Below are 25,944 nucleotides of genomic sequence, written 5' to 3' on the forward strand. Positions count from 1 at the left end.
GCTCTAGGCACACAAGCTTCAGTAGTTGTGGCACGCGGGCTCAGTAGTTGTGGCTCGTGGGCTCTAGAGCACAGTCTCAGGAGTTGTGGCGCACGGGCTTAGTTGCTTCGCGGCATGTGGGATCTTCCCGGACCAGGGCTTGAACCCGTGTCCCCTGCATTGGCAGGCGGATTCTTAACCACTGCGCCACCAGGGAAGCCCTGAGTCATATCTTAATAAAGCTGTTAAAAATAGTAAAGGAAAGTGGTTTCAAATTCAGATTTCTTTGGCTTCAAAGCTTCTGATCAACTTTTAGAAGGAGCAAAAACTGGAGAAATGGCTTGTTCTAAGACTCAGTTAGGGAAAGCACAAGGTTTCCTGGAATATCTTGTGCCAGGAAGTCAAGAGGTGCTCAAAAATGGATTGGGACATGTCCAAAGACAATGCAAGTTGAAAGCATCTTCTCTGGTCAAATATGGGACAATTCAAGAATCAAAAATCAAGCCAAAAATAAACAGAAAACAAAGGGGTGGCAGGAGAAATGAAAGCTCACCTAATTAACATAGTTGGAAGAGATGGAAGGACAGGATTATAATGTCATTATTCTCCAACCACTATAGTAATACTTGATTCAAGCAAACATCATGGATGGATGCTAGCCCATGGAGTGAAGGATTCTTGGGGGAGGATACTCACACAATCTCAAAGTATTACCCCACAGGTTACTTTTTTAAAAAATTGAGGTGATGGGCTTCCCTGGTGGCGCAGTGGTTAAGAATCCGCCTGCCAACGCAGGGGACATGGGTTCGAGCCCTGGTCCAGGAAGATCCCACATGCTACAGAGCAACTAAGCCCGTGCGCCACAACTACTGAGCCTGTGCTCTAGAGCCCGCGAGCCACAACTACGGAGCCCACGTGCCACAACTACTGAAGCCCGCGCGCCTGGAGCCCGTGCTCCGCAGCAAGAGAAGCCACCGCAATGAGAAGCCCGTGCACCGCAACGAAGAGTAGCCCCCGCTCACCGCAACCAGAGAAAACCTGCACACGGCCACAAAGACCCAGCGCAGCCAAAAATAAACAAATAAATAAGTTAAAAAAAATTTGAGGTGAAATTCATCTAACATGTTAATCATTTTAGAAAGAAGAATTCAGTGGCATTTAGTACATTTCCAATGTTGTGCCACCACCAGCTCTACCGAGCTCCAAAACATTTTCATCGGTACAAAATAGAACCCCTTATCCATTAAGCAGTTGCTCCTTATATCCCCTCCCCCCAGCCATGGGCCACCACTAATCTGCTTTCTATGGATTGGCTTATTCTGGATGTTTCATATAAATGGAATAGAACAATAGATGACCTTTTGTGTCTGCCTTCTTTCACTTCGCATAAGGTTTTTGAGGTTCATCCATGCTGTAGCATCTACCAGTACTTCATTCCTTTTTATGGCTGAAAAATATTTCTTTGTATGTCTATACCACAATTTGTTTATACATTGGTGGATATTTGTTTCTAACCTTTTGGCTAGTATGATTAGTGATGCTATGAACATTTGGGTACAAGGATTTGAGTACCTGTTTTCAATTCTTTTGGATATACACCTAGGAGTGGAACTGCTGATAATTCCATGTTTAGGTTTTTGAGGAATTGTGGAACTGTTTTCCACAGTGATTGCACCATTTTACATTCCCAGCAGTAATGAATGAGTATTCCAATGTCTGTAAATCCTAACTCTTATTTTTCATTAAAAAAAAAAATTATAGCCATCCTAGTAGGTGTGAAGTGATATCTCATTTTGGTTTTGCTTTGCATTTCTCTAATGATGCTGGGCATCTTTTCATGTACCTGTTGGCCATTTGTATATCTTCTTTGGAGAAATATCTGTTCAAGTCTTTTGTCCATTTTTTACACAGACTACTTTTTAAATACAAAGGAAAAAAGGTACCTTTACCATGGAGAAATGATTACATATAACATCACCAATAATAGTACAAACTGACATCGTATGCCTCTTGATGCAGCATACTAAGATGAACACAACCTCATCTATACAGTGTACATGACAAAATTATTTAACTTGAATCTAATAGGGAACAGATGAATACAAACTGAGGAACATTCTGCAAACAGAATTGAACTCTTCAAAAAAGTGAATGTTATAAAAGAAAAAAACAAACCAGGGGTTATTCTAGACTAAAGGAGCTTAAAAAGACATGACAATTAAATGCAATGCATGATCCTTGATTGTATTCCGGATTGAGAAAAAAGTCAGCTAAAAAGGACATTTTGAAAATTTGAATATGGCCGCTGTATGTTACAGATAATAGTATTATAATGATATGAAATTTTCTTGGATAATGGAATTCTTATTATATAGGAGAGTATCTTTGTTCTTAGTAGATACTTACGGAAATACTTAGGGGTAAAGGGTAAAAGCCTGCAAAAAACTCAAATGATTCATCATAAACAAAACAAAACCAAAAACCCGTGCACACAGGGAAGGCAAATGTGGTGAAATATTCAAAATTGGTGAATATGGGGTAATATGGTTGTCCACTATATTTTTCTCATAACTTTTCTGTACGTTTGATATTTTTGAAAATAAAAAAATTGAGAAAGCAAAAAGCTCTTCAAGTTCAAGCAGCGCTGTTCTGGTGGGTTTAGGATCTTTATAATAAGGTTAGCTACTCTGATCAGTTAAGAATATAGTTGAGAGGGTAAATGGTCAGGATGAATATTTTTCAAAAATCTTATAATTATTTAAATAAACGGATCACTGCAGTTATTTTATCCCCCGATTAGAGTCAGGTAGGCCTAAATTTGAATCATTGCTGGGTAAACTGTTTAACCTCTTCAGGACTCAGTTTCCTCTCTGTAAGAAATAACTCCTTGGTGGGTTGTTGTGTTAAATTGTTAGACACATGGAATTTATTGAACTGGACCTTAATTCATGTGCAAAAGCTTAATCCTACTATCTGTGCTATTTGCATCTCTTCCTTCATTACACTCAAGCAATCCTGTGGGGTAGATAAAGGTGAGAGATAAGATGACTTTTCCAAGGTCACACAGTTAGTGAAAGACCCAGGTTTCCCAGCTCTTGGTCCTGTGCCCTTTCCACACCCGCCAGAGAGGAGGAAGCGGCGCTCATGGGGATGCAAGGATGTAGAGGAGCAAAGGGGGAGAAGAGGCCTCGTGAGGAGAGGTGGTGTGAGACTCGCGGAGGCGCCGGCCAAGGAACGGCGCATGGAGAAGCGGGCGGCGCGACCCGCCGGGGTGGGTAGGAGAGAGGCTGTGGTTGGAGAGTGAGGGTCGCGCAGGCCGCGTGCCCGGGAGGGACGGGAGGCCTCGGCCAGCCGCGGGGGCGCAGGAGGCGGAGGCCCGGGCCGCGGGCTGGGGTGGGGGAGGCATGGGAGGGAGTGGCGGTGGTCGTGGGGGGGATCCCTTCCGCACAGGTGGGCTAGGCGGGTGGGTGCGGGGCGCGCGGGCGTGGCTGGCACGGGGGTCTCGACCCCACCGGGCGGGGGGGGAGTGCGGGAGGGGCGGGGCGAGGCGGGGGCGGGGCCGGCCGGGGGCGGGTTTTGCCGGGCCCCCCGCGGGAGCGGCGGCTGAGGCGGCGGCGCAGGCGCAGTTCCCGCCTCCTCCCGGCCGGCGGAGTGAGTGGAGGCTGCAGCTCGGCTCGGCTCGGCTCCCGCGACGCTGCTGCCGCTGCAGCTGCTGCCGCTGCCGCTGCCGCTGCCGCCGCCGCCGCCGCCGCCGCCGCGAAGCCCCCCGCCCCACTTCCCCCGCGTCGGGATGAGCTCCCGGAAAGGTGAGTGGCCCGCGGCGTCCCCTCCTCCCCGCCACGCGGCCCCGCGCCGGCCTCCCAGACCGTTAATGTGTGTCTTCTTTCCTCAGTGCTGGCCATTCAGGCCCGAAAGCGGAGGCCGAAAAGAGAGAAACATCCGAAAAAGTGAGTCCACGCCGCGCTAGCCGCCGGACCCCCGCCTTCGCTCGGTCGGGGTTAGTCCGCGACCGCGCAGGGGAAAGTTGCCCGGATTCCCGGGGCCGGCGGGCGGGCGAGCTGATCCCACGGGACGCCGGCTCTCGCCTCCTGCGCGCCCCGCGGGCGGCCCGGGGGGAGGGGCGGGGGGAGGGGCGCGTGCGAGCCCGCGGCCGGCCCGCCGAGCATCCCCTGACCCCGGGCCCCTGGGGCCCCGAGTCTCCGCTGCCATTGGGGGCGGACGGGCGAGGAAGCGCTGGGCGTGCGCACCGTCTCCTGCGCGCCGAGCTGGCCCGGGGGTCCCGGGCCTTCCTGGGAGGGGAGCTGGCGTCCGCCGCCCGCGTCCCGGCGCTGCGTGCGGGCGTGAGTCTGCGGCATCGCTCCCACCTGGGCGCCGGGGCCCTAGAGGAAGAGGAGCCGAGTGTGCGAGAGAGAGAGAGTGTGTGTGTGTGTTGCCTCCTCTTCCTCTCCGGCCCCCGCCTCTCGGCCTTTCTGCTGAAAACCGGAGCTGGTTGTCAAGTGGTTTGCCTCGGGCGTGTTCCTGGCACGAGTTCAGCTCTGAGACCTGTGCGTTTCGGCGCTTGGGTTTTTTTCCGAAACTTTCTGCCCGGGCCGAGCGTGACTTCGTTGCGACGCGGCTGCGCCCGGGTCTCGGGCTGCGCGGGGCGGGTGGGCGTGTTCGCGGGCGGTCCTCGGAGCGGCTGCCCAGCGCCTCATTGTGCCGGGAGGCGATGAATAGGGTGGTGATATTTCAAACATGCCAGCCGCCAGCCACCTCCAGCCTGGCCGCGGACCGGAGTGGGAGCGGCAGGCGCCCGGGAAGCCTTTCCTGGAGAGCTGCTCCGAGACCGCAGAGCGCCGCCGCGTCTCCTTTCCCTTTCTTTCCTAATTTTGAAGAATCTACCAGCGTAGATTACTCCTCCTCCTAGATTTGTGACTTCCCTCTTCCATTTGAGCAAGAAATAACTCTGTGGTATATATTTGGTACTATGGGGATCGTCCGTGATCATCTTTAAATAAAATTACGAGGCATTTCTGGTTGGTTTGTTTTCTTTGGGGGACTAGCCTGCAGCATTCCTAGGCTTTTTCCCTTCTTCTTCGCTTTGGTCTCAGCCTGGCGAATTTCATACCCATTGGTGGCGTCTATGAAAACTGCCCAAGTCATTACTAATGTGATGTATCATGACAGGATTTGTGTTCATTCAAACCGGAATATAACTTGAAAGTATGTTAAGGATTTCACAAAATGTAGATACCGACATAATAAAGCCTTTCTTAAAAAAACAAAAAACAACAACAACAAAAAAAACTACTACTAGAGTGAGGGAAAAATATTTATTAAGGGCTTGACCTGGTGGGTAAAAATTAGATGTTGGATTCTTAAGATGTTAAATCTCAATGGATATTTGTTAGTTTTAGATGCTTTAAAAAGTAATGCTAGTAATCAGAACCTTATATTTGGGATTTCCTTTGGTGAACGACGGAAATTCAGTCCATAAGTAAGGAGAACTGTAATGTTTAGGCTCCTGAGTTGGGTCACAACTTTGAGTTCAAAACATTTATTCCCACGTAGCCCATTTTGTTAAGAAAAGTTAAAAGGAATTGAAAAAAGCATCCCCCTAGTTTTGGGGATGGCTGTGTGTGTTTGTGTGTGTGTAGGTGAATATATATATCTGTGTATGGTTTACATATATACGTACATGTAGAAAAACAGTTTTAGTTAAAGTCAGTGTATGTTTCATATTTTCATATTTCAGGGTATGACTTTCCTAATGGCCAGAGCCTTTTTTGGTGCGCTGCAGTTTGGATTTATGTGGTATGTTTACAAAGAATTAGTATATATCCACAGTATTCAACTTTTACTCTCACGGGTTAAATCTGTTAGCTTTTTTCATTGTCTGTTGTAGTTATGTGACTAGATTTGACAGAAACCCCTCAGCCAGTGACTAAATGAACTGGTCAGTCTGCAAGGACCAGGAGACCAGCCCCATTACATAACTGTTTGATTGAGGCAGTTTTTCACTTAATTCTTTGAATCAAGGCGGTATTATTTTAAAGGAATCCTTGATGTGATTGATTTATTCATATATTCAACAAGTATGTGTGTGCCTATCCTAGGAAATGGTGGTAGAGCTTTTTTTTTTTTTTTAATATTTATTTATTTATTTTTGGCTGCTTTGGGTCTTTGTTGCTGCGCACGGGCTTTTCTCTAGTTGCAGAGAGCGGGGGCTGCTCTTTGTTGCGGTGTGTGGGCTTCTCATTGTGGTGGCTTCTCCTGTTGGGGAGCATGGGCTGTAGGCACGCAGGCTTCCGTAGTTGTGGCTTGTGGGCTGTAGAGTGCAGGCTCAGTAGTTGTGACACACGGGCTTAGTTGCTCTGCGGCATGTGGGATCTTCCCGGACCAGGGCTTGAACCCATGTCCCCTGCATTGGCAGGCGGATTCTTAACCACTGCGCCACCAGGGAAGTCCTTGTGGTAGAGCTTTGAACGAGACATGGCGAGCTCCTCACGAAGCTTACATTCTACGGGGGTTTTGGAACCCTAAAGCGAATGACAAAGAAGGCAGTTCCAGACAGTGTTAAGGGATAACGAGAAAATGAAGATGGGGTGCCTTAAGGATAGTGATAGATGACATTTGAAAATTGTGCCAGTCAGCTTGCTGCTTGCTTTACATGCGTTTATCCCTTGTGATAATTCTGTGAGGTAGGCACTATAGTTACCACTTTACAGATGAAACGGGGGCACAGCATGAGTAAGTAACATGTCCAGCTATTAAGTTGAATCTAAGCAGGCTGGGACCAGAGTCCCCACTCAGTTCTCTGAGGAGGTGACATTTGAACAGAAGTTAGAATAAGGCGGAGGAGATGGGAGTGTGGCAAAGGCCCTGGGGAGGAATGGGCTAGGAATGTTGGAGGAACCCAAAGGTCAGAGTGGCTAGAGTGCTACCCAAGAGGATGGTGAGGGGGGAGGAGTCAGAACGGGTAGGGCCTGGCCTTGTAGGCCGCTGGGAGGCATATGGATGGGAGTAGCAGGATCTGATTCCTGTTTTAAAAAGAGTACTGGCTGTCAGTGTAGAGAATGGATTATGGGGGGCGGGGGAGAGAAGTAGAAACCGAGAGCTGGCCTTCCATAGTACGTGGGGAAACCATGGTGACTTGACTTTGGGTGCACAGAGTGGCATGGGGGAGAAGTGATGGTAGAGGGACTTCAGGAGACTCGTAGCCTCGGAGGTAGTCCTCATTTTACAGACAGCTCTGATAGAGGGTAAGGTCACACAACTAGCTTAGTTTGGACCAGAATTCAGGTCTCCTGATGCCCAGTGTTTTTGCTTTTTGATTAATTCTCCAGAGGAGGAAAGAGAGTAATAGATCTAATTTTAAACTATATTAATATAATGATTGGCAGACTTGAATTATGTGACTACATGGGCCTGTCTTGATGTAATATGATCTACTTTTGTCATTATATGCTTGTATGTGCAAGTGGCACTTCATTTTAATTCAGTTCAGTTCTATGCGCTTTTGTGAATTGCGCCAGTTCCTTATAGGCAGCTTTTTTTAGAACACTAGAATTTGTAGTTGTCAGAAATAAGATTAAGATTTCTCAACTGAGATTGTTAGTTTTTCACATTGTTCCAGTGAGTTTAGTTTGCTAATTATTAATTGTGCTGCTTTGTAACAGGCAGCAGGGAAGAACTAGCAGGGAAGAGCTAATTCTTAAGAATTAGCTAAATCACATGGCTTGGGATAGATTTTTGCTTTGGGGCCTGTGCATATGTATAAAATGTTTTAAAGAATTTTTTTGGTATTTATTGATTTTTTTCCTCACATGTAACTTTTTTCTTGAAACATAATTCACATGCGATAAAATTTGTTTTTTAAGAATTTAGTTTGTAAAGTGTGTAGCTTGCTGTTTTTTTTAGTATATTCACAAAGTTGTGCAACTATTATCTAATTCCAGAATATTTTCATCACCCCCCCCCAAAAAAAACCCCGTACTTGTCATTCCCCATTCTCCCTTGACCCCAGCATTCATTAATTTATTTTCTCTTTCTATAAACTTATCTATTCTGGATGTTTCTAATAAATGGAATCATACAGCATATGATCTTCTGTCTGGTTTCGTTCTCTTAGCGTAATGCTTTCAAGGTTCATCCATGTTGTAGTATGTATTGGTACTTCATTCCTTTATATTGCCAAGTAACATTTCATTGTGTTGATATACTGTGTTGTAGTTATCCATTCATTGATGGACATTTGGGTTCTTTACACTTTTTGGTTATAAATTATTTTTTTAACACCCTTTTTTTTAAAAAAAATCGTTTTTAAAATTTATTTTACTTTATTTTTGGCTGCATTGGGTCTCCGTTGCTGTGCGCGGGCTTTTTCTAGTTGCCGCTAGCGGAGGCTACACTTTGTTGTGGTGTGCTGGCCTCCCATTGCAGTGGCTTCTGTTGTTGCGGAGCACGAGCTCTAGGTGCACTGGTTTCAGTGGTTGTGGCTCACGGGCTCTAGGTGCGTGGGCTTCAGTAGTTGTGGCACACGGGCTTAGTTGCTCTGCGGCGTGTGGGATCTTCCGGGATCAGGGCTCGAACCCGTGTCCCCTGCCTTGGCAGGAGGATTTTAACCACTGCGCCACCAGGGAAGTCCCTGTTAGCATTCTTGTACATGTCCTTTTGTGGACATTAGCACTTATTTCTCTTGGGGATATATTCTAGCAGTGGGATTGCTAGGTTATAGAAGAGGTGTATGCTTAGTCTTAGTAGTAATTGCAGAGATTTTTTTCCCCAGTTTTATTATGAAATAGTTTTGATTGAACTGCTTTACACTCCCACCTGCAGTGTATGAAGTTTCGATTGTTCCGCGTCTTTGTAATACTTGATCATGTCATTCTTTTTAATTTTAGCCCTTCTGGGTATGTACTGATACCTCATTGTGGTTTTAATTTGCATTTGCCTGAGTGATGGTTTTTGAACATCTTTTCGTAAGTTTATTGGTCATTTGAAATTTCTATTTTGTGAAGTGCCTATTTTGTCTTTTGCCCATTTTTAAAAAATTGGATGGTAAGTCTTTTTTCTTACAGAAAATTATGAGTTTTGTTGAGATATAACTTACATACCATACAGTTCATCTACTTAAAGTGTACAGTTGAGTAGGTTTTAGTAGATTCACAGGGTTGTGTTAAACTGGATCTTGAAGAGCCAGTAATAATTTCCCAAGTAAATAGGAGGGGGGAGGGTGAGGGCCTTCCAAGCAAAAGCAGTGCTGCAGTTGGCGTAAACATGTGGAGGTGTAAGTGGCATGATTGTGTTCTTGGAATGTCAAGCAAGGAAGTGTGGTTGGGGTGCAGGGTGTGGTGAGCATTCAGTGGGGCTCATTGCTGTGGGTACAGTTTGAGATGTTTAGAAAGGTTACTCTATCTGCTGTGTAGAGAATGGCTTGGAGGCAAGAGATCCAGCTTCAGGAGACTAATGGGTATTAAGGGGGTAGAATTCACTGGATTTAGTGTCCAATTTAATGTGGGAGGAGAGTGGGAGGGGTCTAGGATGAATCCCAGGTTTCTGAATTAGCTAAATTTGTGGATGTTGTTGCTATTCCTCAAGGTAGAGAATGCACAGCTGCTTTGGGAAAAGCTAATGATGGCTTTTGTTAGGCAGTTAGAGGTGTGTGGTTCACTTCCAGTTAGAGATATTGGTGAGTGTTTACCACTAGAGCGCTGGGAAGAGCTCTGGTTAGGAATGCAAATGGGAGTTGTTGGGTATAGTGTTGGTGGCAGGTGGCTGAAGGTGTTGTATGTGAAGAGAAGAAAGCCATAGGTAGGGTAAAGGAGGAGCCAGAGGGATAGGAGAATCAGGAGAAAGTTGATTCACAGGAACCAAGGGCATTTCAAGAAGGGAAGAGCACAGTCTGCAAAATAATTCAAGTGAAATGAATCCCGATGGTGGCCTTTGACTTTGGCAGTTAGCAAATCATTAGAGCCCACACCTGGAGTAGTCTCAGCACAGTGCTTTTGGACACAGGGAACCTGCAGCCCTATGAGTGAATGGGATGACAGCGTAGTCTTTTTTTTTTTTTTCTTTTTAAAAGGTTACTAATTGAATAAGCTTTCTTTGTGTAAAGGAGAAAAGGTAGCGAGGGAGTGGTTCTTGAGAAGTGTTTTGTTCCCTCTGAAATGTAAACGAATGGCAAGGAGCTAGTAGAAAGGGAGAGGTTGAAAATACTGACAAGAAGGGGAATTTGGAGCAAAAGCCCTGAGTTGACAGGAGGGGATGTGATCAGAGCACAGGTTTGTTTTGTACGGAAGGAGGATCTCTTCTTCCTCTGAGAACAGGAAGGCTGTAGGCTGTATGTTTTTTTTTTTTTTTTGGCTGTATGTTTTAAAAACATGCACCTAGACCTTGCTGCAGTCTTACATAGTACATGAAATAGGTACCAGTACCATATTGTCTTTGGAAAATCCAAAAAACTGAAATGGAGTGACATCTGGCCCCAAGGTTGTGGGCCCGTGGTAAGTGTGCAGTAAAGGTGGGCTGTGGTTATTAGGCTTTGGTTATTGCTGTCTTATTTTTTTCTAAATGATTTGTCTGGTCACCCCAACTCTATTGCATCTCTCCATGTATGAGTATTGAGGTGTTGATTACTCTGTTTCCGCTTTAGTTTCCTATTTTTTTATTTACTGTAGTTCTGAGTACATTTTAGGTTTGGGTAGGGCAAGGGCTCTCCCACATCTCCTATATACACCTTGTCACTCTTTTTTTTTTTTCCCCACCTTGTCACTCTTGATTTCAGAATTTTTTTGGCAGTTCTTACATATTATTAAGATTATATATCTGAGTTCCTCCTCCAGTTTATTTTTGCTATTTAGTTTAAAATAATATTGACTTTGAGGATTAATTTAGGGGGACCTGACAAGTCTTGAATTGGAAACACTTTTAAAAAATTACCTTTTTTCTGATTTTATTTATTTTTTTAATGTAGATTTATTTATTTATTTATTTATTTGCGCTGGGTCTTAGTTGCAGCAGGCGGACTCCTTACTTGCGAGTCGCCAGCTCCTTAGTTGCAGCCAGCATGCTCCTCACTTGTGGCTTGTGAACTCTTAGTCGCAGCATGCACGTGGGATCTAGTTCCCTGACTAAGGATCAAACCCTGGCCCCCTGCATTGGGAGCGCAGAGTCTCAACCACTGCGCCGCCAGGGAAGTCCCCTTTTTTCCTGATTTTTAAAATATTATGTACCATATCTGGAAACTATAGAAATATATAAAGAAGAAAACAAAGGGATTTCATGGTGGTCCAGTGGTTATGACTCGGCATTTTCACTGCCTGGGCCCTGGGTTCAATCCCTGGTTGGGGAACTAAGATCCCTTGTGGCCCGGCCAAAAAAAAAAAAAAAGAAGAAAACAAAAATGACTCACATTGTCACCATCCAGCAAGATACTCACAAATGGGACATTGTTAATATTTTGGTATTTTTCCTTCTAGTCTTTTTATCATCCCTGTGTTTTTTGTTACTTAATCAGTCATCTCGTGTATGATTTTGTATGCTGCTTTCCTTATTTAACATTTTGTCGTTAACATTTTTAATGTCCTTAAAATTTTCTCATAACCGGGACTTCCCTAGCGGTCCAGTGGTTAAGATTTTGGGCTTCCAATGCAGGGGTCTTGGGTTCGATCCCTGGTCCGGGAACTAAGATCCCACATGCTGTGCGGTGCGGCAAATAAATGAATAAATCAATATTTTTATTTTTTTATTTTTTTAAAATTTATTTATTTATTTTTGGCTGTGTTGGGTCTTCGTTTCTGTGCGAGGGCTTTCTCTAGTTGTGGCAAGCGGGGGCCACTCTTCATCACGGTGCGCGGGCCTCTCACTATCGCGGCCTTTCTTGTTGCGGAGCACAGGCTCCAGACGCGCAGGCTCAGTAGTTGTGGCTCACGGGCCCAGGTGCTCCGCAGCATGTGGGATCTTCCCAGACCAGGGCTCGAACCCGTGTCCCCTGCATTGGCAGGCAGATTCTCAACCGCTGAGCCACCAGGGAAGCCCAATATTTTTTAAAAAGAAGTTAAAATTTTTTTTTTCTCAAAACCAATTATTAGTGACTGAGTAATATTCTAATTTACTTAACTGCTTAATTTGTTTAAGTATTTCTTTATTGCTGGAAACATGTTTACTGTTTCAGGCATTATAATATTTCAGCGAATATCTTTGCATTTCAGATTTTATCAGATGATGTGGAATCTTAGAAATGGAAATATTGAGTCAAAGACAGTGAACCTTTTTAAGACTTCCAATTTTGAAAAGTTCTTTTAAAGAAGAGTCAGCAGGGCTAAAAGTAACTAATTATGGGACATGAAGAGGAAAGCAATAAAAACAATGACAGTTTTACTGAAAATGTTACACTTAATGAAGACTAAGAAAGTTGGGAGAAGTTGGTTGGAGATGGGATAGAGATTTTGTTTTAGGCACACTGTACTTGAAGTGACAGATATCCTAAAGGAGGATATGGAGAGTTGGGAGGCTGGGAGGCTGGGATTAGAATACACCTTTGAGGACAATTAGGACGGCAAGATCAGCTTACTGAAGAGAAGGGGGAGGAGAGAAGAGGGCTGGAGCCTGAAACTTGGAGAATGTCATTGGACAAAATAAGAGAAGGGAAGCTAAAGATCAGTTTAAAGAGGATAAATAGCAATAAATGGGACAGGGAAGTTTAAGGAGAATAAGATTTGAGAAGAGTTCATTAGATTTTTTAATTTAGTTCATCATTGATGGCCTTTATATTTCAGGGGTTAGTATTTCTTCCCTCCCTCCTTCTTTCTTTTTTCTTTTTTTAAACCTGACAATTTGTAAAGAATTTACCTATCTTTGTCTCATCATCTGGTCCAGGTAGATAAAGTATTTTTTGTGTTGATGACTAAGAATTAAAGAGATTTTTGTCTTGCTCTGTGTTTGTATCAAAGGTCTAACAGGTCCCCAGATTTTTACCACCAAATCTTGTGTTCTGTTTTCAAGAAAGAAAAAAAGTTATTACCTGCAGCTGCCAGGTTTTTAAGCTTGTACCCTGCCTTGACTCCAGGAGCGCTGTCAGCCAAGGTTAAAGGTAGCTCGGTCTAATCTAGGCTGGTGGCGTTAGAGTGATTTGTGTGGCTGGCTATTAACCGGCCTTTTTTCTTTCTTTCCTTTGTTTTGGCGGGGGTGCTCTATTCTGTTGTGTATGTCTCCAGGGGAACATTTCACGTTGAGTTTGTATTATCAGATATTTTATGTACCCGAATATAAGATAGTCTTGGTTGTAAGTCCCCTAACTCCCCAATGAAAAGTTTAAAATTCTATACAACTTGAAAGTATAAATTTTAGAGATATAGATGGAGTAGTCAAATGTTTAGTTATGATATTTAGTTTCTTTTTTTATAAATTTATTTATTTATTTTTGGCTGTGTTGGGTCTTCACTGTTGCGCGTGAGCTTTCTCTAGTTGCGGTGAGCGGGGGCGACTCTTTGTTGCGGTGCACGGGCTCCTCATTGCGGTGGCTTCTCTTGTTGCGGAGCATGGGCTCTAGGCGCGCGGGCTTCAGTAGTTGTGGCTCGCAGGCTCTAGAGCGCAGGCTTCAGTAGTTGTGGCGCAGGGGCTTAGTTGCTCCGAGGCATGTGGGATCTTCCCGGACCAGGGCTCGAACCCGTTTTCCCCTGCATTGGCAGGCGGATTCTCAACCACTGTGCCACCAGGGAAGCCCCTGACTTGCTTTTTAAAAAGGCTTGTGTACAGCATTAATGAGGAGGAATAATTCCAAAAATGTGTTGAAATTATTTGCCTCTTTTTAAATTGATTTTTTTGGGTTGATGTCTCCCAAATTAGTATTGATTAAAGTGATTTCGGACAGTTCCCTAATCAATCGTCAGTCAGTGAAGAGTGTTTCATCCCTCCTCCCCTCTCTTCTAGGTCTGACGAAGACTCCTCCGGGTCAGGGTCCTCTAGGAATGGTCATTCTGTTACCCTCTGCCATCAAGCCTAGCATTACTGTAATCCTGATTGTTCGTTTCCTTTTGAAGATTTTTTTTTTGCCTTATTATGTTAAAAATAAGGTACTTGAGAGAGCAGTCTGTCATTATAAAGGCTTTATAAGGACTAGAATCTAAGAGAACTACTTCTTTTTCGAGGGATAATTTTTGGGAAAAGACCATGGTTTATACTTGGGCATATATGATACTTTATGCTGAGTTCTTAGCCTTACTGGATAAATCCTACAAAATGTAATGTTTTGTCCTTGATGTTTGAATTCACTTCCACATTGAATATCTTTATAGTCAAACTGCTTTGCTGATAAGTTTAAAATTAATAATTGGCCTATCAGTTCCAGAGTGCATTTATTTCAGCTAGTTCTTGGACATATTCTTAACGTAAATATTTTTAGGCATTAGAATTCTCTAGTTAGGGTCTTAAAATGTGGAGCCTAAAAGGATAGGGACAAAAGGGAACATCTGGATGAGATTGTTGATTGCTTTAAACTTGGTTGTGACACACAAGACTTTCTCACCTTAGCTGAGCGTGGCGTGTGGGTGTCATGTCCCCTATAGTGCCTCAGTGTAGTAGATGTGCCCCTAGGCGATTGTGTGAACTAGGCAGGGTGGGAGAAGGAGTAAAGACAGACTGCAACTCAGGGATACCTCTGTAACCCCAGGAAACAAGTTTGAGATGTGGAAGAGGTAAGACAGACAATCCACTGAAAAGCAATGCCTGGCTCTTGGGACTCTGGTACCTGGCTGCTTTCTTTGGTCAGCAGGTGCTGTTGTTGTTTCTGGCATCCAGGGAACACAGCTTGCTGCTATTGTTTCTGCTGTCAGTCAGCTATTGCCACCACTTACACAGGGAATCTTATCCTATTGATTATTTTTATTTTTAGAATATCCCATTGAAAGTTTTTTTGGTGCAGGGGGGCATGATGTGTTTTATCCTAAAATAGGATGTAACTGAACATTAATTGCAGCACTGATGTAAAATTGACCGTGTCTTTCACACCTGAAATTTATTGCGTAAGGCTGTGTATCTGAGAATGCAGTGAAGTAGCCAGGACTTTAGAGAGCACCTGAACAAGTGTTTTTCACTCTTGCTTTGTAGTAGCAAAATGCTTTTTTTTTCCCCCCTGACCAGGGATTGAACCTGGGCCCTTGGCAGTGAAAGCACGGAGTCCTAATCACTGTACCACCAGGGAATTCCTGCAGAATGCTTTTTAAATAAAATTTTACATAGAACTCTATTATATGTAAAGAGGAAAAAGTGGCTCTATTCTGGGAGAATTGGCAGGTGAGGGCTTGGTCCTAACCACCTGGTCTTTCCCTCATCCACTGTAGTGCTTCCCAAGGCAGCTTCTTGGAACAGAGCTTAAAATCCTTCAGGCCTTTATTTCTCCTTTTCTCCCTCAGTGGAGAAGTTTCAGTGAAGGAGAGTGAGGGGGACTGAAGAAGCAGTTACTTGATTACAGTCAATTATCTTTTAGTTCCTGAGCCAGTTTAGAGTGCTGGTTTAGAGTCCTGGATTCTGAGTCACTGGCTTTTGAAACTACCATTTAGTCTGCAGAAAGCAAGCCATTCTGGGACTAAACAGAAGGTAAAGTTTTTAGCCCCTAAAGAGAGATTATTGCAAGAACTTTTTTTTGTTTTGTTTTGTTTTTCTTTGTTTATCAGTTTGTTAAATGCTATGGCAGTGTTTCAACTGTGGGGTCATCTGGAAGTTTTATCACCACAGAAGGTGATGAACATTTTGTTATCCAAAGTTCCTTTGTTTCATACCTTCCTGGAGGCAGAACCTACACGACTTTAAAGATCTATTAAAGCAGATTACGCATGAATGCATGGGGTTTCAAAGCACTTGAGGCACTTTTTGTTGTATCAGCCATCTCTTAGGTTGGGGGACTGACTGACTGGGATTGGCTGAGAGAAGTCAGTAGGGAAACTCAGGATTTGTCCAGAAAGTGGGAAGAAGGCAATTCAGTGGGAGCCAAAGGTCATTCTGGAGTTGTGGGTATTTCTTTTTTTTTTTTTTTTTTTTTGGTGGGTATTTCTTGTTCGTTTGTTTTTAATTTTTTATTTTACTGTTTTGGCCGCGCCGCTCAGCCCCCTGCAGTGGAAGCACAGAATCCTAATCACTGGACCTCCAGGGAATTCCCAAGAACCTTATTTTTAAATTTTAAATTTTTATTTTTAAATTCCTCCCTTTACTGTCAGAAAAAGAAAGGTGAAAATATATTCTCTTGGGACTTCCCTGGTGGCACAGTGGTTAAGAATCTGCCTGCCACTGCAGGGAACATGGGTTTGAGCCCTGGTCCGGGAGGATCCCACATGTCTCAGAGCAGCTAAGCCTGTGAGCCACAACTGCTGAGCCCGTGTGCCACAACTACTGAAGCCCGCGTACCTGGAGCCCATGCTCCGCAACAAGAGAAGCCACCACAGTGAGAAGCCCGTGCACCCCAATGAAGAGAAACGCCTGCTCGCTGCAACTAGTGAAAGCCCACGCAGCTACGAAGACCCAATGCAGCCAAAAATAAAAATAAATTAAAAAAAAAACCAGAAAGAAAATATATTCTCTTTCTCTGAATGGAAACTACTCTTAATATGTCACAAGGGCCTGGACTGTTTTATCATGTGCATGTATGGTAGGAGTGAGATAGAAGTTGCTTTATGTAGGCAATTTTAGTATACAGTAAGACACTTTTAAAAAAAAGGTTTAACTGTGTTTTCTATCTTAGCTTTAAAAACTTGTTTTTGTTTTTCAGTAGCTACAAGGCTGAGGCTTTCCATATCCTTTTTGTAGTAATCAGCACCCTGTAGGTATAACAGTAATAGTAGAACTGTTCTTCTCTTCCCCTTGGCTCCACTGATGCTCACTACCTGCAGTGTCATTGCGATCAAGTTGAGGGACACTCGAGGATACGTTTACCTTTCAGAGGATCCTGAGCTGTATAATTTTACTCTTAACGCTTGAATCCTCTTACTTGGTGTAGGCAAAGGCTATCTCACTTCCCCAACTTAGCAGAGAAGAAGTAATGGTTTCCCCTTTTCCTAACGTTTGATCAGTCTTCGAATATTCTTTGCTGAGGCTGATATTGTTGTCAGAGGCAGCTGACCAGGGTTCAAGTTTTGAAGGCATCACTTTTCTCAGTGGGGTTGGATAAATTATTTAATATTTCTAAGTCTCAATTTTTTTTCTTAAAATAGAGCTAATAATACTTCTCAGAGAATAAATGTAAGGATTAAATAAAGTAATGTGTGTGTGGTACATAGTAAACGGTAAGTGGCAGCTATTGGTTATTTTATGGTGTTTCAGTTGTATTTTAAGAAATTTTATAGTAGGCAAAAAGGAAAACTGTGGAATTATAAAATTTTCTTAAGCATCTAAACATGAATATGTTTTTAATTATTTTGGCCAGGTTAAATCTTTATTTTTCTCAGTAATAACTGCTGTAAGTTATTTATTTATTTTTTGGGGCAAAGCAGAGCAGAGACTACTGTTGATCAAGGAATAAGGAAGGAAGGGCTCATGCTCTAATACTGATAGGAGATAATGTTGTGTAAGCATAGGTCCTCACAGTGAATTAGAGCAACAAAATTACCATCAGATCTAGAAATCATGAAGAAAGTATTCTTTGTTCATAACAGGTGATCTCTATCTAGGTCTATAATTTGAAACTAGACCAAGGGGACAGGGAGGAGACTAAGACATGTGATAAAAGGAATAGGTGATACTGGTAGTAGTTATTTATTTATTTATCTATCTATCTATCTGTCTATCTATTTATTTATTTATTTATGGCTGTGTTGGGTCTTCGTTTCTGTGCGAGGGCTTTCTCTAGTTGCGCCAAGTGGGGACCACTCTTCATCGCGGTGCGCGGGCCTCTCACTATCGCGGCCTCTCTTGTTGCGGAGCACAGGCTCCAGACGCGCAGGCTCAGTAATTGTGGCTCACGGGCCTAGTTGCTCCGCGGCATGTGGTATCTTCCCAGACCGGGGCTCGAACCTGTGTCCCCTGCATTGGCAGGCAGATTCTTAACTACTGCGCCACCAGGGAAGCCCCCCTGGTAGTAGTTTTAAAAATTATTTTCTAATCATGTTTAGACTGTGTCCAAGAGGGAAATAAGCATTTGGTAAACCTTGTTTTATGGGATAAATGTATTTTGGGCAAGATTGAAAAATTAGGTTTTGTTAAAGGAGTTCTAGTTTTCTGTTAGCTTATATTAAGAAATCAAAATGATGTTTTCCCATGAAAAGAATTCTTAATAGACTGAGTTGAGAACTTTGGCTAATAAAGGATTAAGGTGGCTGTCAGGCCTGAACCACAGTACGTATTGTTGTTAGTGTAGGAAATGCTTTGCAGACTACCGGTCTCAGAGACTTCCCTTTCCCATACTTTGCGTCTCATATTTTCCGCAAGAGTAGAGAAATTCCTCTGACTCTATAACCTGAAGTTTAAAACATTTTGAAAATAAGCCTCATTCCTTCTGTTGAGATGCAGTTTTACATTTCATTATGAAAGAGCAGGCTGAACATGCCTTAATTTTAAGCTGAGTATATATGACATGGGGCTATATGAAATTGGCTTTTTTTTAAAATGTCAAATTCCATCAAATTTCATGTGGTTCATCTAATACAGATAATAGCTAATATAGCAGCTAACATTTATTAAGTACTTACTGTGTGTTAAGCATTCTCCTAAATGCTTAATATGCATTTATTTTTAATTTTCACCACAACCTTAAATTGGGTTTTTATTATTTAAAATTTACTTTTTTTTTTTTTTTTTTTAAAGACTGTTGCTTTATTTATTTATTTATTTATTTATTTATGGCTGTGTTGGGCCTTCGTTTCTGTGTGAGGGCTTTCTCCAGTTGCGGCAAGCGGGGGCCACTCTTCATCGCGGTGCGCGGGCCTCTCACTATTGCGGCCTCTCTTGTTGCGGAGCACAGGCTCCAGACGTGCGCAGGCTCAGTAATTATGGCTCACGGGCCTAGTTGCTCCGCGGCACGTGGGATCTTCCCAGACCAGGGCTCGAACCCATGTCCCCTGCATTGGCAGGCAGATTCTCAACCACTGCGCCACCAGGGAAGCCCCTATTTTTTTGTTTTTAAAAATTAGGCTTTAAAGCTGTTCAGAATCCATTTATCTTCCCAGAAAGAGGCCTCAATTTTGTGTGGGGTTTATCTCTTATCTGTTTTTGGTTCACATCCTTTGTGTCCCTTCCCCATTTCCCAAGGATAGATCACAGCCTGTTTCAGTTAGTGTTTTATCCTCTCGGTCCATAGCGAGACAGCCCACACAGAGCTAACCCCAGGGCTTTTGCTTTATCCTATTGGCATGACTGTGAGAGGATGTGAAATGGAGTTATTGAAGCCATTTTGTCACCAAAAATGAGCGGAGAACAGAGCCTAGCCAAGAAATGGAGAAAAAGTTAGTCCTGCTGATGATATTTAAACTTGTGCTGAAGCGAGGGCTGCCTGCTGGACTTTTAGTTTTTTGCTTAAGCCAGGTTGAATTGCATTTTCTTATTACTTAAAACTGAAAGAGCAGCATTATTCTTTATGGCCAGGTGGAAACAACTGAATGTCCATCTGAAGGGATGAACAAAATGTAGTATATCCACACAATGGAATATTATTTAGCAATAAAATGAAGTCCTCTTACTACAGCATACGTTTACCTTGAAAACATTTTGCTAAATGAAAGAAGCCAGTCATAAACGACCACATATTATATTGTTCCATTGATATGAAATGCCTAGATGAGGCAGATCCATAGAGATGGAAAGTGAAATAGTGATTGCCTAGGGCTGGGGGGAATGGGGAGTGATTGTTGATGGATGTGAGTTTCTTTTTGGGGTAGTGAAAATATTCTAAAATTGATTGTGGTGATGGTTGTACAACTATGTGAATGTACCAAAAGTCGTTGTGTCGTATATTTTAAACGGGTGAATTGTGTGATCTGTGAATTATATCTGACTAAAGCGGTTATTAAAAAAAGTTTTTAACTGTAAGAATTCTAATTATTCTGTATTTTACAGATGAGAAACTGAGGCCCAGAAATGTTAAGTAGCAGGCCCATTGTTGAGAGCTGGTAGGTTGCAGAGCTGGGATTCAGAACCACCTGTCTGACGACCAAGACCAAGCTTAGAGCTGTGCTATTCTGCCTTTTTCAAAGATAAATAAGACTCATCCTTATGGAACTTTGGAGTTGGGAGTTACTTAGCAATTAGTTAATCTAACCCTTCATTTTACTGATGAGAAAGTTAAACCTTAGATAATACAATGATTTATCAGGATTGCCAGGTTAATTAGTGGCAGCCAGGGATTTATGACCTACTCAAAGAGATAGGCAAGTAAACAACTAACAGTGATAGAAAGTGGAAGAGGTTGATAACAAATAGAGGTACAGGCATTGTGCTGTGTAAAATAAGGGAAGGATCAGTTAATTCGGATGGCTACACAAGGGAATTTTCATAGAGGCCATGACATTCTGAGGGAATAGCTAGTAAACAGGCGCGAGTGTTAGGGAGAGAATGAGATGTCCTAAATGTCAGTGTACCCGTGGGGTGTATAGCAGGGTGCAGAAGGTGATTTGAGTGGAAAAATCATGGAGTGCCATCGAGGTAGTGTGAGGGAATTCTGACTTTCGCTGTAAGCAGTGGGAACCACTGAAGACTTTTGAGGGGCTGAATAGCAGGATCACATGCTTGAGAAAGAGAATGGGCAGCTCTGTGAAGGATGGGTTGAGGTGGGGGCAGAGACTGAAGGGAGAAATACGGGCACATTATCACGGTGGTGCAGGTGCCAGAGGAGGGGTGGCTGCGGTAGGCATGGAAAGGCGGGGATGGACACGAAAGTCTGCACAGAGGAATCGTTAGGGCTCAGCAGCTGACTGGAAGCGTGCTAGCCTGTGAGCTCCTGGCGGGCGGTGTGTCCGGCTTGCCATGTATCCCTGGCACCTAACACAGTGCCTCATACATTTATTGAAGGCAGAAGGGGGAAGATTTTAATAACACGTTGGACATCTCATCCTCTGACTTCACAGATTTTGGTCTGTTAATGAACACAGGAGGAGAAGCAGGGCTGGGCATGGGCAGAAGGGGGAAAAAGTGAGGAGTAAGGGGAGATGCAAAAAATTCAGATTTTGTTGAGTTGGAGGTTTTTGTGAGACATTCATGTGGAGCTCTTGAGCTGGGGAAATTGAGATCTGTGACTCAGATGAGAAGTAGAGGCTGTGATACGTTTCGGAGTCAGAGAGCATCTGCAAAAGTCATCATTGAGGGTATGAGAATGGAGAGGAGAGGACCAAGGAGAGAGCTCTGAGGATGACCTGCATTTCGAAGGGGCAGGGAGAGGAGCAGCGGCAGTAGCAGAGGCCGGAAGAGACCCCTGTTATTACTAGTTCGTTCTCTGGGAGCCAAAGGAGGGGGCAGTTTTAGGTGAGTTTTAGATAAAGCAGGGGGGTAAGTGAAGTAAATGAAGACCAGTAAAAAAGGCTATTGGACAACTTAGGTTTGTAGTGGAGGTGCTCCCTTCTGAGAATTGGGAATTTTTAAAAAGTCTAAGGGAAGCTGCTAGTGAAGGGCAGATTAAAGAAATAAGATTAGTTACAGTGAGTATTTACTGAACTTTCACTGCATATTGGGCATCATGCCAAGTGCTGGACACATTCTTCCATGTAATCCTCATAGTGATTCTAAGAGGTAAGGTAATGGAAAGATGATGGTAAAATGGGGAGGATTTTTAAAATAATAAGAAAATTATCATCTCTCATATGACACAGGGCAAAACTGAGTCTGAGAAATTGCCCCTTAGTCCACAGCTTCTTTTGACAGGTGACCTGCCGAACCTACACTTTTTTCTGTTAGGTTTTTTTAAAATTTAAGTATAGTTGAGTTTTCACTGTTATTTTGATGGCAAGGTGTGGGTAACGTGTGAGATCCTTGTTTTCCTTCCTGGTTGTATTATTACTGTGTAACAAATTGTCTTAAAACATAGTGGCTTAATTACCGGTTTGTACACATTAAATATCTTACAGTTTTGTCAGTTATACTTAAAGCTGAAAAAGAAACCCCAACAAACCATGGTGCCTTAATAAAACAAACATTTATTGCCACGTAGTTGCTGAGAGCTGGGCATTCAGAAGCAGCGTAGCTGGGTGGCTCTGGCTCAGGTTTCAGTCACTTGAAGGCTGGGCTGGGGCTGCAGGAGCCACTTCCAAGCGGGCTTGCTTATGTGGCTGGCGGCAGGAGGCCTTGCTTCCTCGCCGTGTGCACCTCTCCTTGAGTGTCCTCACAACATGTCAGCTGGCTTCATCCAGAGTGAGGAGCCGGGAGAGCGAGGAGGATGCTGCAGTGCTTTTATGACCTACTCTGGCGAGTCTCACACCTGTCACTTCTGCCACACTGTATGTGTTAGAAGTGAGGTACTTGAAACTGCAACACAGTTAAAAATAAATAAAATAACATCTATCAGAAAAAAAAAGTGAGTTACTGAGGGGAACGTTAGGTTCTGCCCTTTGAAGAGAGTTGTATTAAATAATTTGTGATGAACATATTTTTAAAACTACCACACGTGTCAGGTACACGGAAGAGGAAAGGCCCTGGCTGAGGAGTCAGAAGACTTGGGTTCCAGCCAGTTTTGCTGCTTGCTGCCGTGTCCGCTGGCAACATGGTTTATCTTTCCTGAATGTTTGTCCCCTCTAGGGAAACAGGGATCGTAACACTGCGGTCTACTGCACAGTGTGTCTTAAAGGTGATAGCAAGTAGACAGCACCTGAGATGGGCTCTGTGCACTTCAGAGTGGTGTGGGCTTCGTGTCCCAGTCCTGCTGCTTAGTGACTGTGTGATCTTGAGCATGTTGTTTAACCCAGTGGTCCCCCACCTTTTTGGCACCAGGGACTGGTTTCATGGAAGACAATTTTTCCACGGAACCGTGTGGGGGTGGGGGGATGGTTTCAGGATGATTCAAGTGCATTACATTTATTGTGCACTTTATTTCTGTTATTATTGCATTGTAATATGTAATGAAATAATTATACAACTCACCATAATGAAGAATCAGTGGGAGCCCTGAGCTTGTTTTCACTTGCTACTCACTGATAGGGTTTTTTTTTTTTTTAAAAAGCATTATTCATTTTTTATTTATTTATTATTTATTTATTTTTGGCTGTGTTGGGTCTTCGTTTCTGTGCGAGGGCTTTCTCTAGTTGTGGCAAGCGGGGGCCACTCTTCATCGCGGTGCGTGGGCCTCTCTTGTTGCGGAGCACAGGCTCCAGACGCGCAGGCTCAGTCGTTGTGTCTCATGGGCCTAGTTGCTCCGTGGCATGTGGGATCTTCCCAGACCAGGACTCGAACCCGTGTCCCCTGCATTAGCAGGCAGACTCTCAACCACTGCGCCACCAGGGAAGCCCACTGATAGGGTTTTGATATGAATCTGCAAGCAGTTGATTTATTATGGTCTCTGTGCAGTCAAACCTCTCTGCTAATGATAATCTGTATTTGCAGCCGCTCCCCAGTGCTAGCATCACCGCCTCAGCTCCACCTCAGATCATCAGGCATTAGATTCTCATAAGGAGCGAGCAACCTAGATCCCTCACATGCGCAGTTCACAGTAGGGTTCGTGCTCTGCCACCGCTGATCTGATGGGAGGCCGAGCTCAGGCAGTAATGCGAGCAATGGGGAGCGGCTGTAAATGCAGATGAAGCTTCGCTCCCTCGCCCGCTGCTCACCTCCAGCTGTGCAGCCTGGTTCCTCACAGGCCGCGGACCAGTACCAGTCTGTGGCCCGGGGGTTGGGGACCCCTGGTTTAACCCATTGGTGCCTCAGTTTCCTCATTTGTGAAACAGGATTAATGAAAGTACCTCACAGGATTACTGTGAGCATTAAATGAGAATTTATGTGACATATTTAGCATCATGCCTGCACATATTAAGCCAGGTGTTAATAAATAGTGACTTTAAGACTCTTCTCTTTCTGCTTGTGTCCATTCTGTTATCTCTTTCTTGGCCTTTACCCAGTACTTGGCCCTAGGACTTTCACATGGATATTTATGAAGAATCCCTGATTATATAGGGTATTAAAGTATGATTATAGTTTAATGCTGCTATTATTACTCCCTGTTTCACATGTTACATCATGTGTTTTTGGCAAGCTCAAGTATATTTCTTTAAATAAAACTCTTGAAAAATAATTCACCTGATTGTAAGGAACTAGTTTGGTTAGAAAATATTTCAAACTATTCTGTACCACATAGTGTGACTTACTAATAAGTTTGCCAATTTGATTATAGTTTCATTAATATATGTCATTTGTATGGACCAATTTGAAACTGTTTTGGTTTTCTAAACTTTCTTTTTCAAGGGAAATTTCCAGTTGTGATGTAATTCTATCTTTAATGAATAATTGAGACCTTTGAGATATCTTTGTTAGTGGTAGGTTAGGATTAATTGTGCAAATCATCACATATGACTTTTCTTAATAGTGGTTCATAAACTATTGCAGATGACATACATATAACCTCTTCTTATTGAAACCTGAGATTTTATTATGGTAAAATATATATATCATAAACCATTGTAACCATTTTTAATTGTACATACAGTTTAGTGGCATTAAGTACATTTGCATTGTTGTGCAATCATCACCACCATCCATCTCCAGAACTTTTTCATTATCCCAAATTGAAACGTTGTACTCATTAGAAACTGGGATTTTCATTTTTTTTACTAGGTGCTATTATGAAAACCATTTGATTTTTTAATTTTTAAAATGACTGAGAGGGGCTTACCTGGTGATCCAGTGGTTAAGAATCCGCCTTCCAATGCAGGGGACGCGGGTTCGATCCCTGGTCGAGGAACTAGGATCCCACATCCTGTGGAGCAACTAAGCCCGCGCTGCAAGGAAGATCCCACATGCCCTGAGCGCGCAACACAGCCAAAAATAAATAAATAAATAAATATTTAAAAAAAAAACCCAAACCTCAAAAACTGACTTTAAAAAATAAATAAATAAGATAAAATGACTGAGACAAGATTTATTGCACTACTGTTTGCTATAGTAGAAAAATACAAATGGACATTACCTACATACAGTATTGTTAAAGTATATTTGTAGTAAAATATCTTTGTGAAGGTCTTAGATAGCTTATTTTATATAAGAGTTAAAAGAAAGTTTCAATAGCAGCAAAATATTATGGTTGTTATCTCTTTGGAGATGATTGTAAATTAATACATAACAGTTTTGTTTTATGTTCTCTTTAGAAAAATTTATATCACGTTTGCTCTAGAGCCAGTTTCCTGTCATGTGTAAGAAATATGGTTGAGATGAAAAGCTGAAAGCCTTTCTGCCAAATTCAGGAACAAGACAAGGATCCCCACTCTCACCACTTCTTTTTTTTTTAATATTTATTTATTTGTTGGCTGGGTTGGGTCTTCGTTGCTGTGCACGGGCTTTATCTAGTTGCGGTGAGTGGGGGCTACTCTTCGTTGTGGTGCGGCGGGCTTCTCATTGCGGTGGCTTCTCTTGTTGCGGAGCGCAGGCTCTAGGGTGCCGCGGGCTTCAGTCGTTGTGGCTCACGGGCTCTAGAGTGCAGGCTCAGTAGTTGTGGCGCACGGGCTTAGTTGCTCTGCGGCATGTGGGATCTTCCTGGACCAGGGCTCGAACCCATGTCCCCTGCCTTTGCAGGCGGATTCTTATTTTTTTTTAATACATTTATTTTATTTATTATTTATTTTTGGCTGCATTGGGTCTTCGTTGCTGCGTGTGGGCTTTCTCTAGTTGTGGTGAACGGGGGCTACTCTTCATTGCGGTGCACGGGCTTCTCATTGCAGTGGCTTCTCTTGTTGCAGAGCATGGGCTCTAGGCTCACAGGCTTCAGTAGTTGTGGCATGCGGGCTTAGTAGTTGTAGCTCGCAGGCTGTAGAGCACAGGTTCAGTAGTTGTGGCGTACGGGCTTAGTTGCTCCGCAGCATGTGGGATCTTCCC

The 25,944-nt window shown here is 43.4% G+C and overlaps 2 protein-coding genes and 1 long non-coding RNA gene across 16 annotated transcripts in view; 2 read left to right on the top strand and 1 right to left on the bottom strand.

Moving 5' to 3' along the window:
* The window catches only part of LOC309666305, a 386,060-nt gene that overhangs the window by 267,251 nt on the left and 92,865 nt on the right, over positions 1–25,944 (bottom strand). The gene's annotated exons all lie outside the window — the stretch shown is intronic.
* The window catches only part of PUS7 (pseudouridine synthase 7), a 125,052-nt gene that overhangs the window by 98,662 nt on the left and 446 nt on the right, over positions 1–25,944 (top strand). The window contains exon 17 of the mRNA XM_082473534.1: positions 18,751–25,644. The gene's annotated coding sequence lies outside the window, so the exon portion shown is untranslated. The remainder of the gene's footprint in view (positions 1–18,750; positions 25,645–25,944) is intronic.
* Positions 3,098–25,944, top strand: part of SRPK2 (SRSF protein kinase 2) — a gene marked incomplete at its 5' end in the record, with an annotated part of 247,870 nt that continues 225,023 nt past the window's right edge. For 5 of the 14 annotated variants that reach the window (XR_014266949.1, XR_014266950.1, XM_082473514.1 and 2 more), the window contains 2 exons: positions 3,101–3,250; positions 3,872–3,926. Coding sequence is in view for 11 of the 14 variants with exons in the window: in XM_082473514.1 (XP_082329640.1) it covers positions 3,124–3,250; positions 3,872–3,926 (182 nt within the window). Of the gene's footprint in view, positions 3,251–3,596; positions 3,786–3,871; positions 3,927–25,944 lie in introns of those variants that run through there. The other 9 variants (XM_082473522.1, XM_082473517.1, XM_082473521.1 and 6 more) reach the window with 8 other exon arrangements.

This window comes from Balaenoptera physalus, assembly GCF_965194825.1.
Source record: "Balaenoptera physalus genome assembly, chromosome: 8".
Classification (NCBI taxonomy): domain Eukaryota; kingdom Metazoa; phylum Chordata; class Mammalia; order Artiodactyla; family Balaenopteridae; genus Balaenoptera; species Balaenoptera physalus.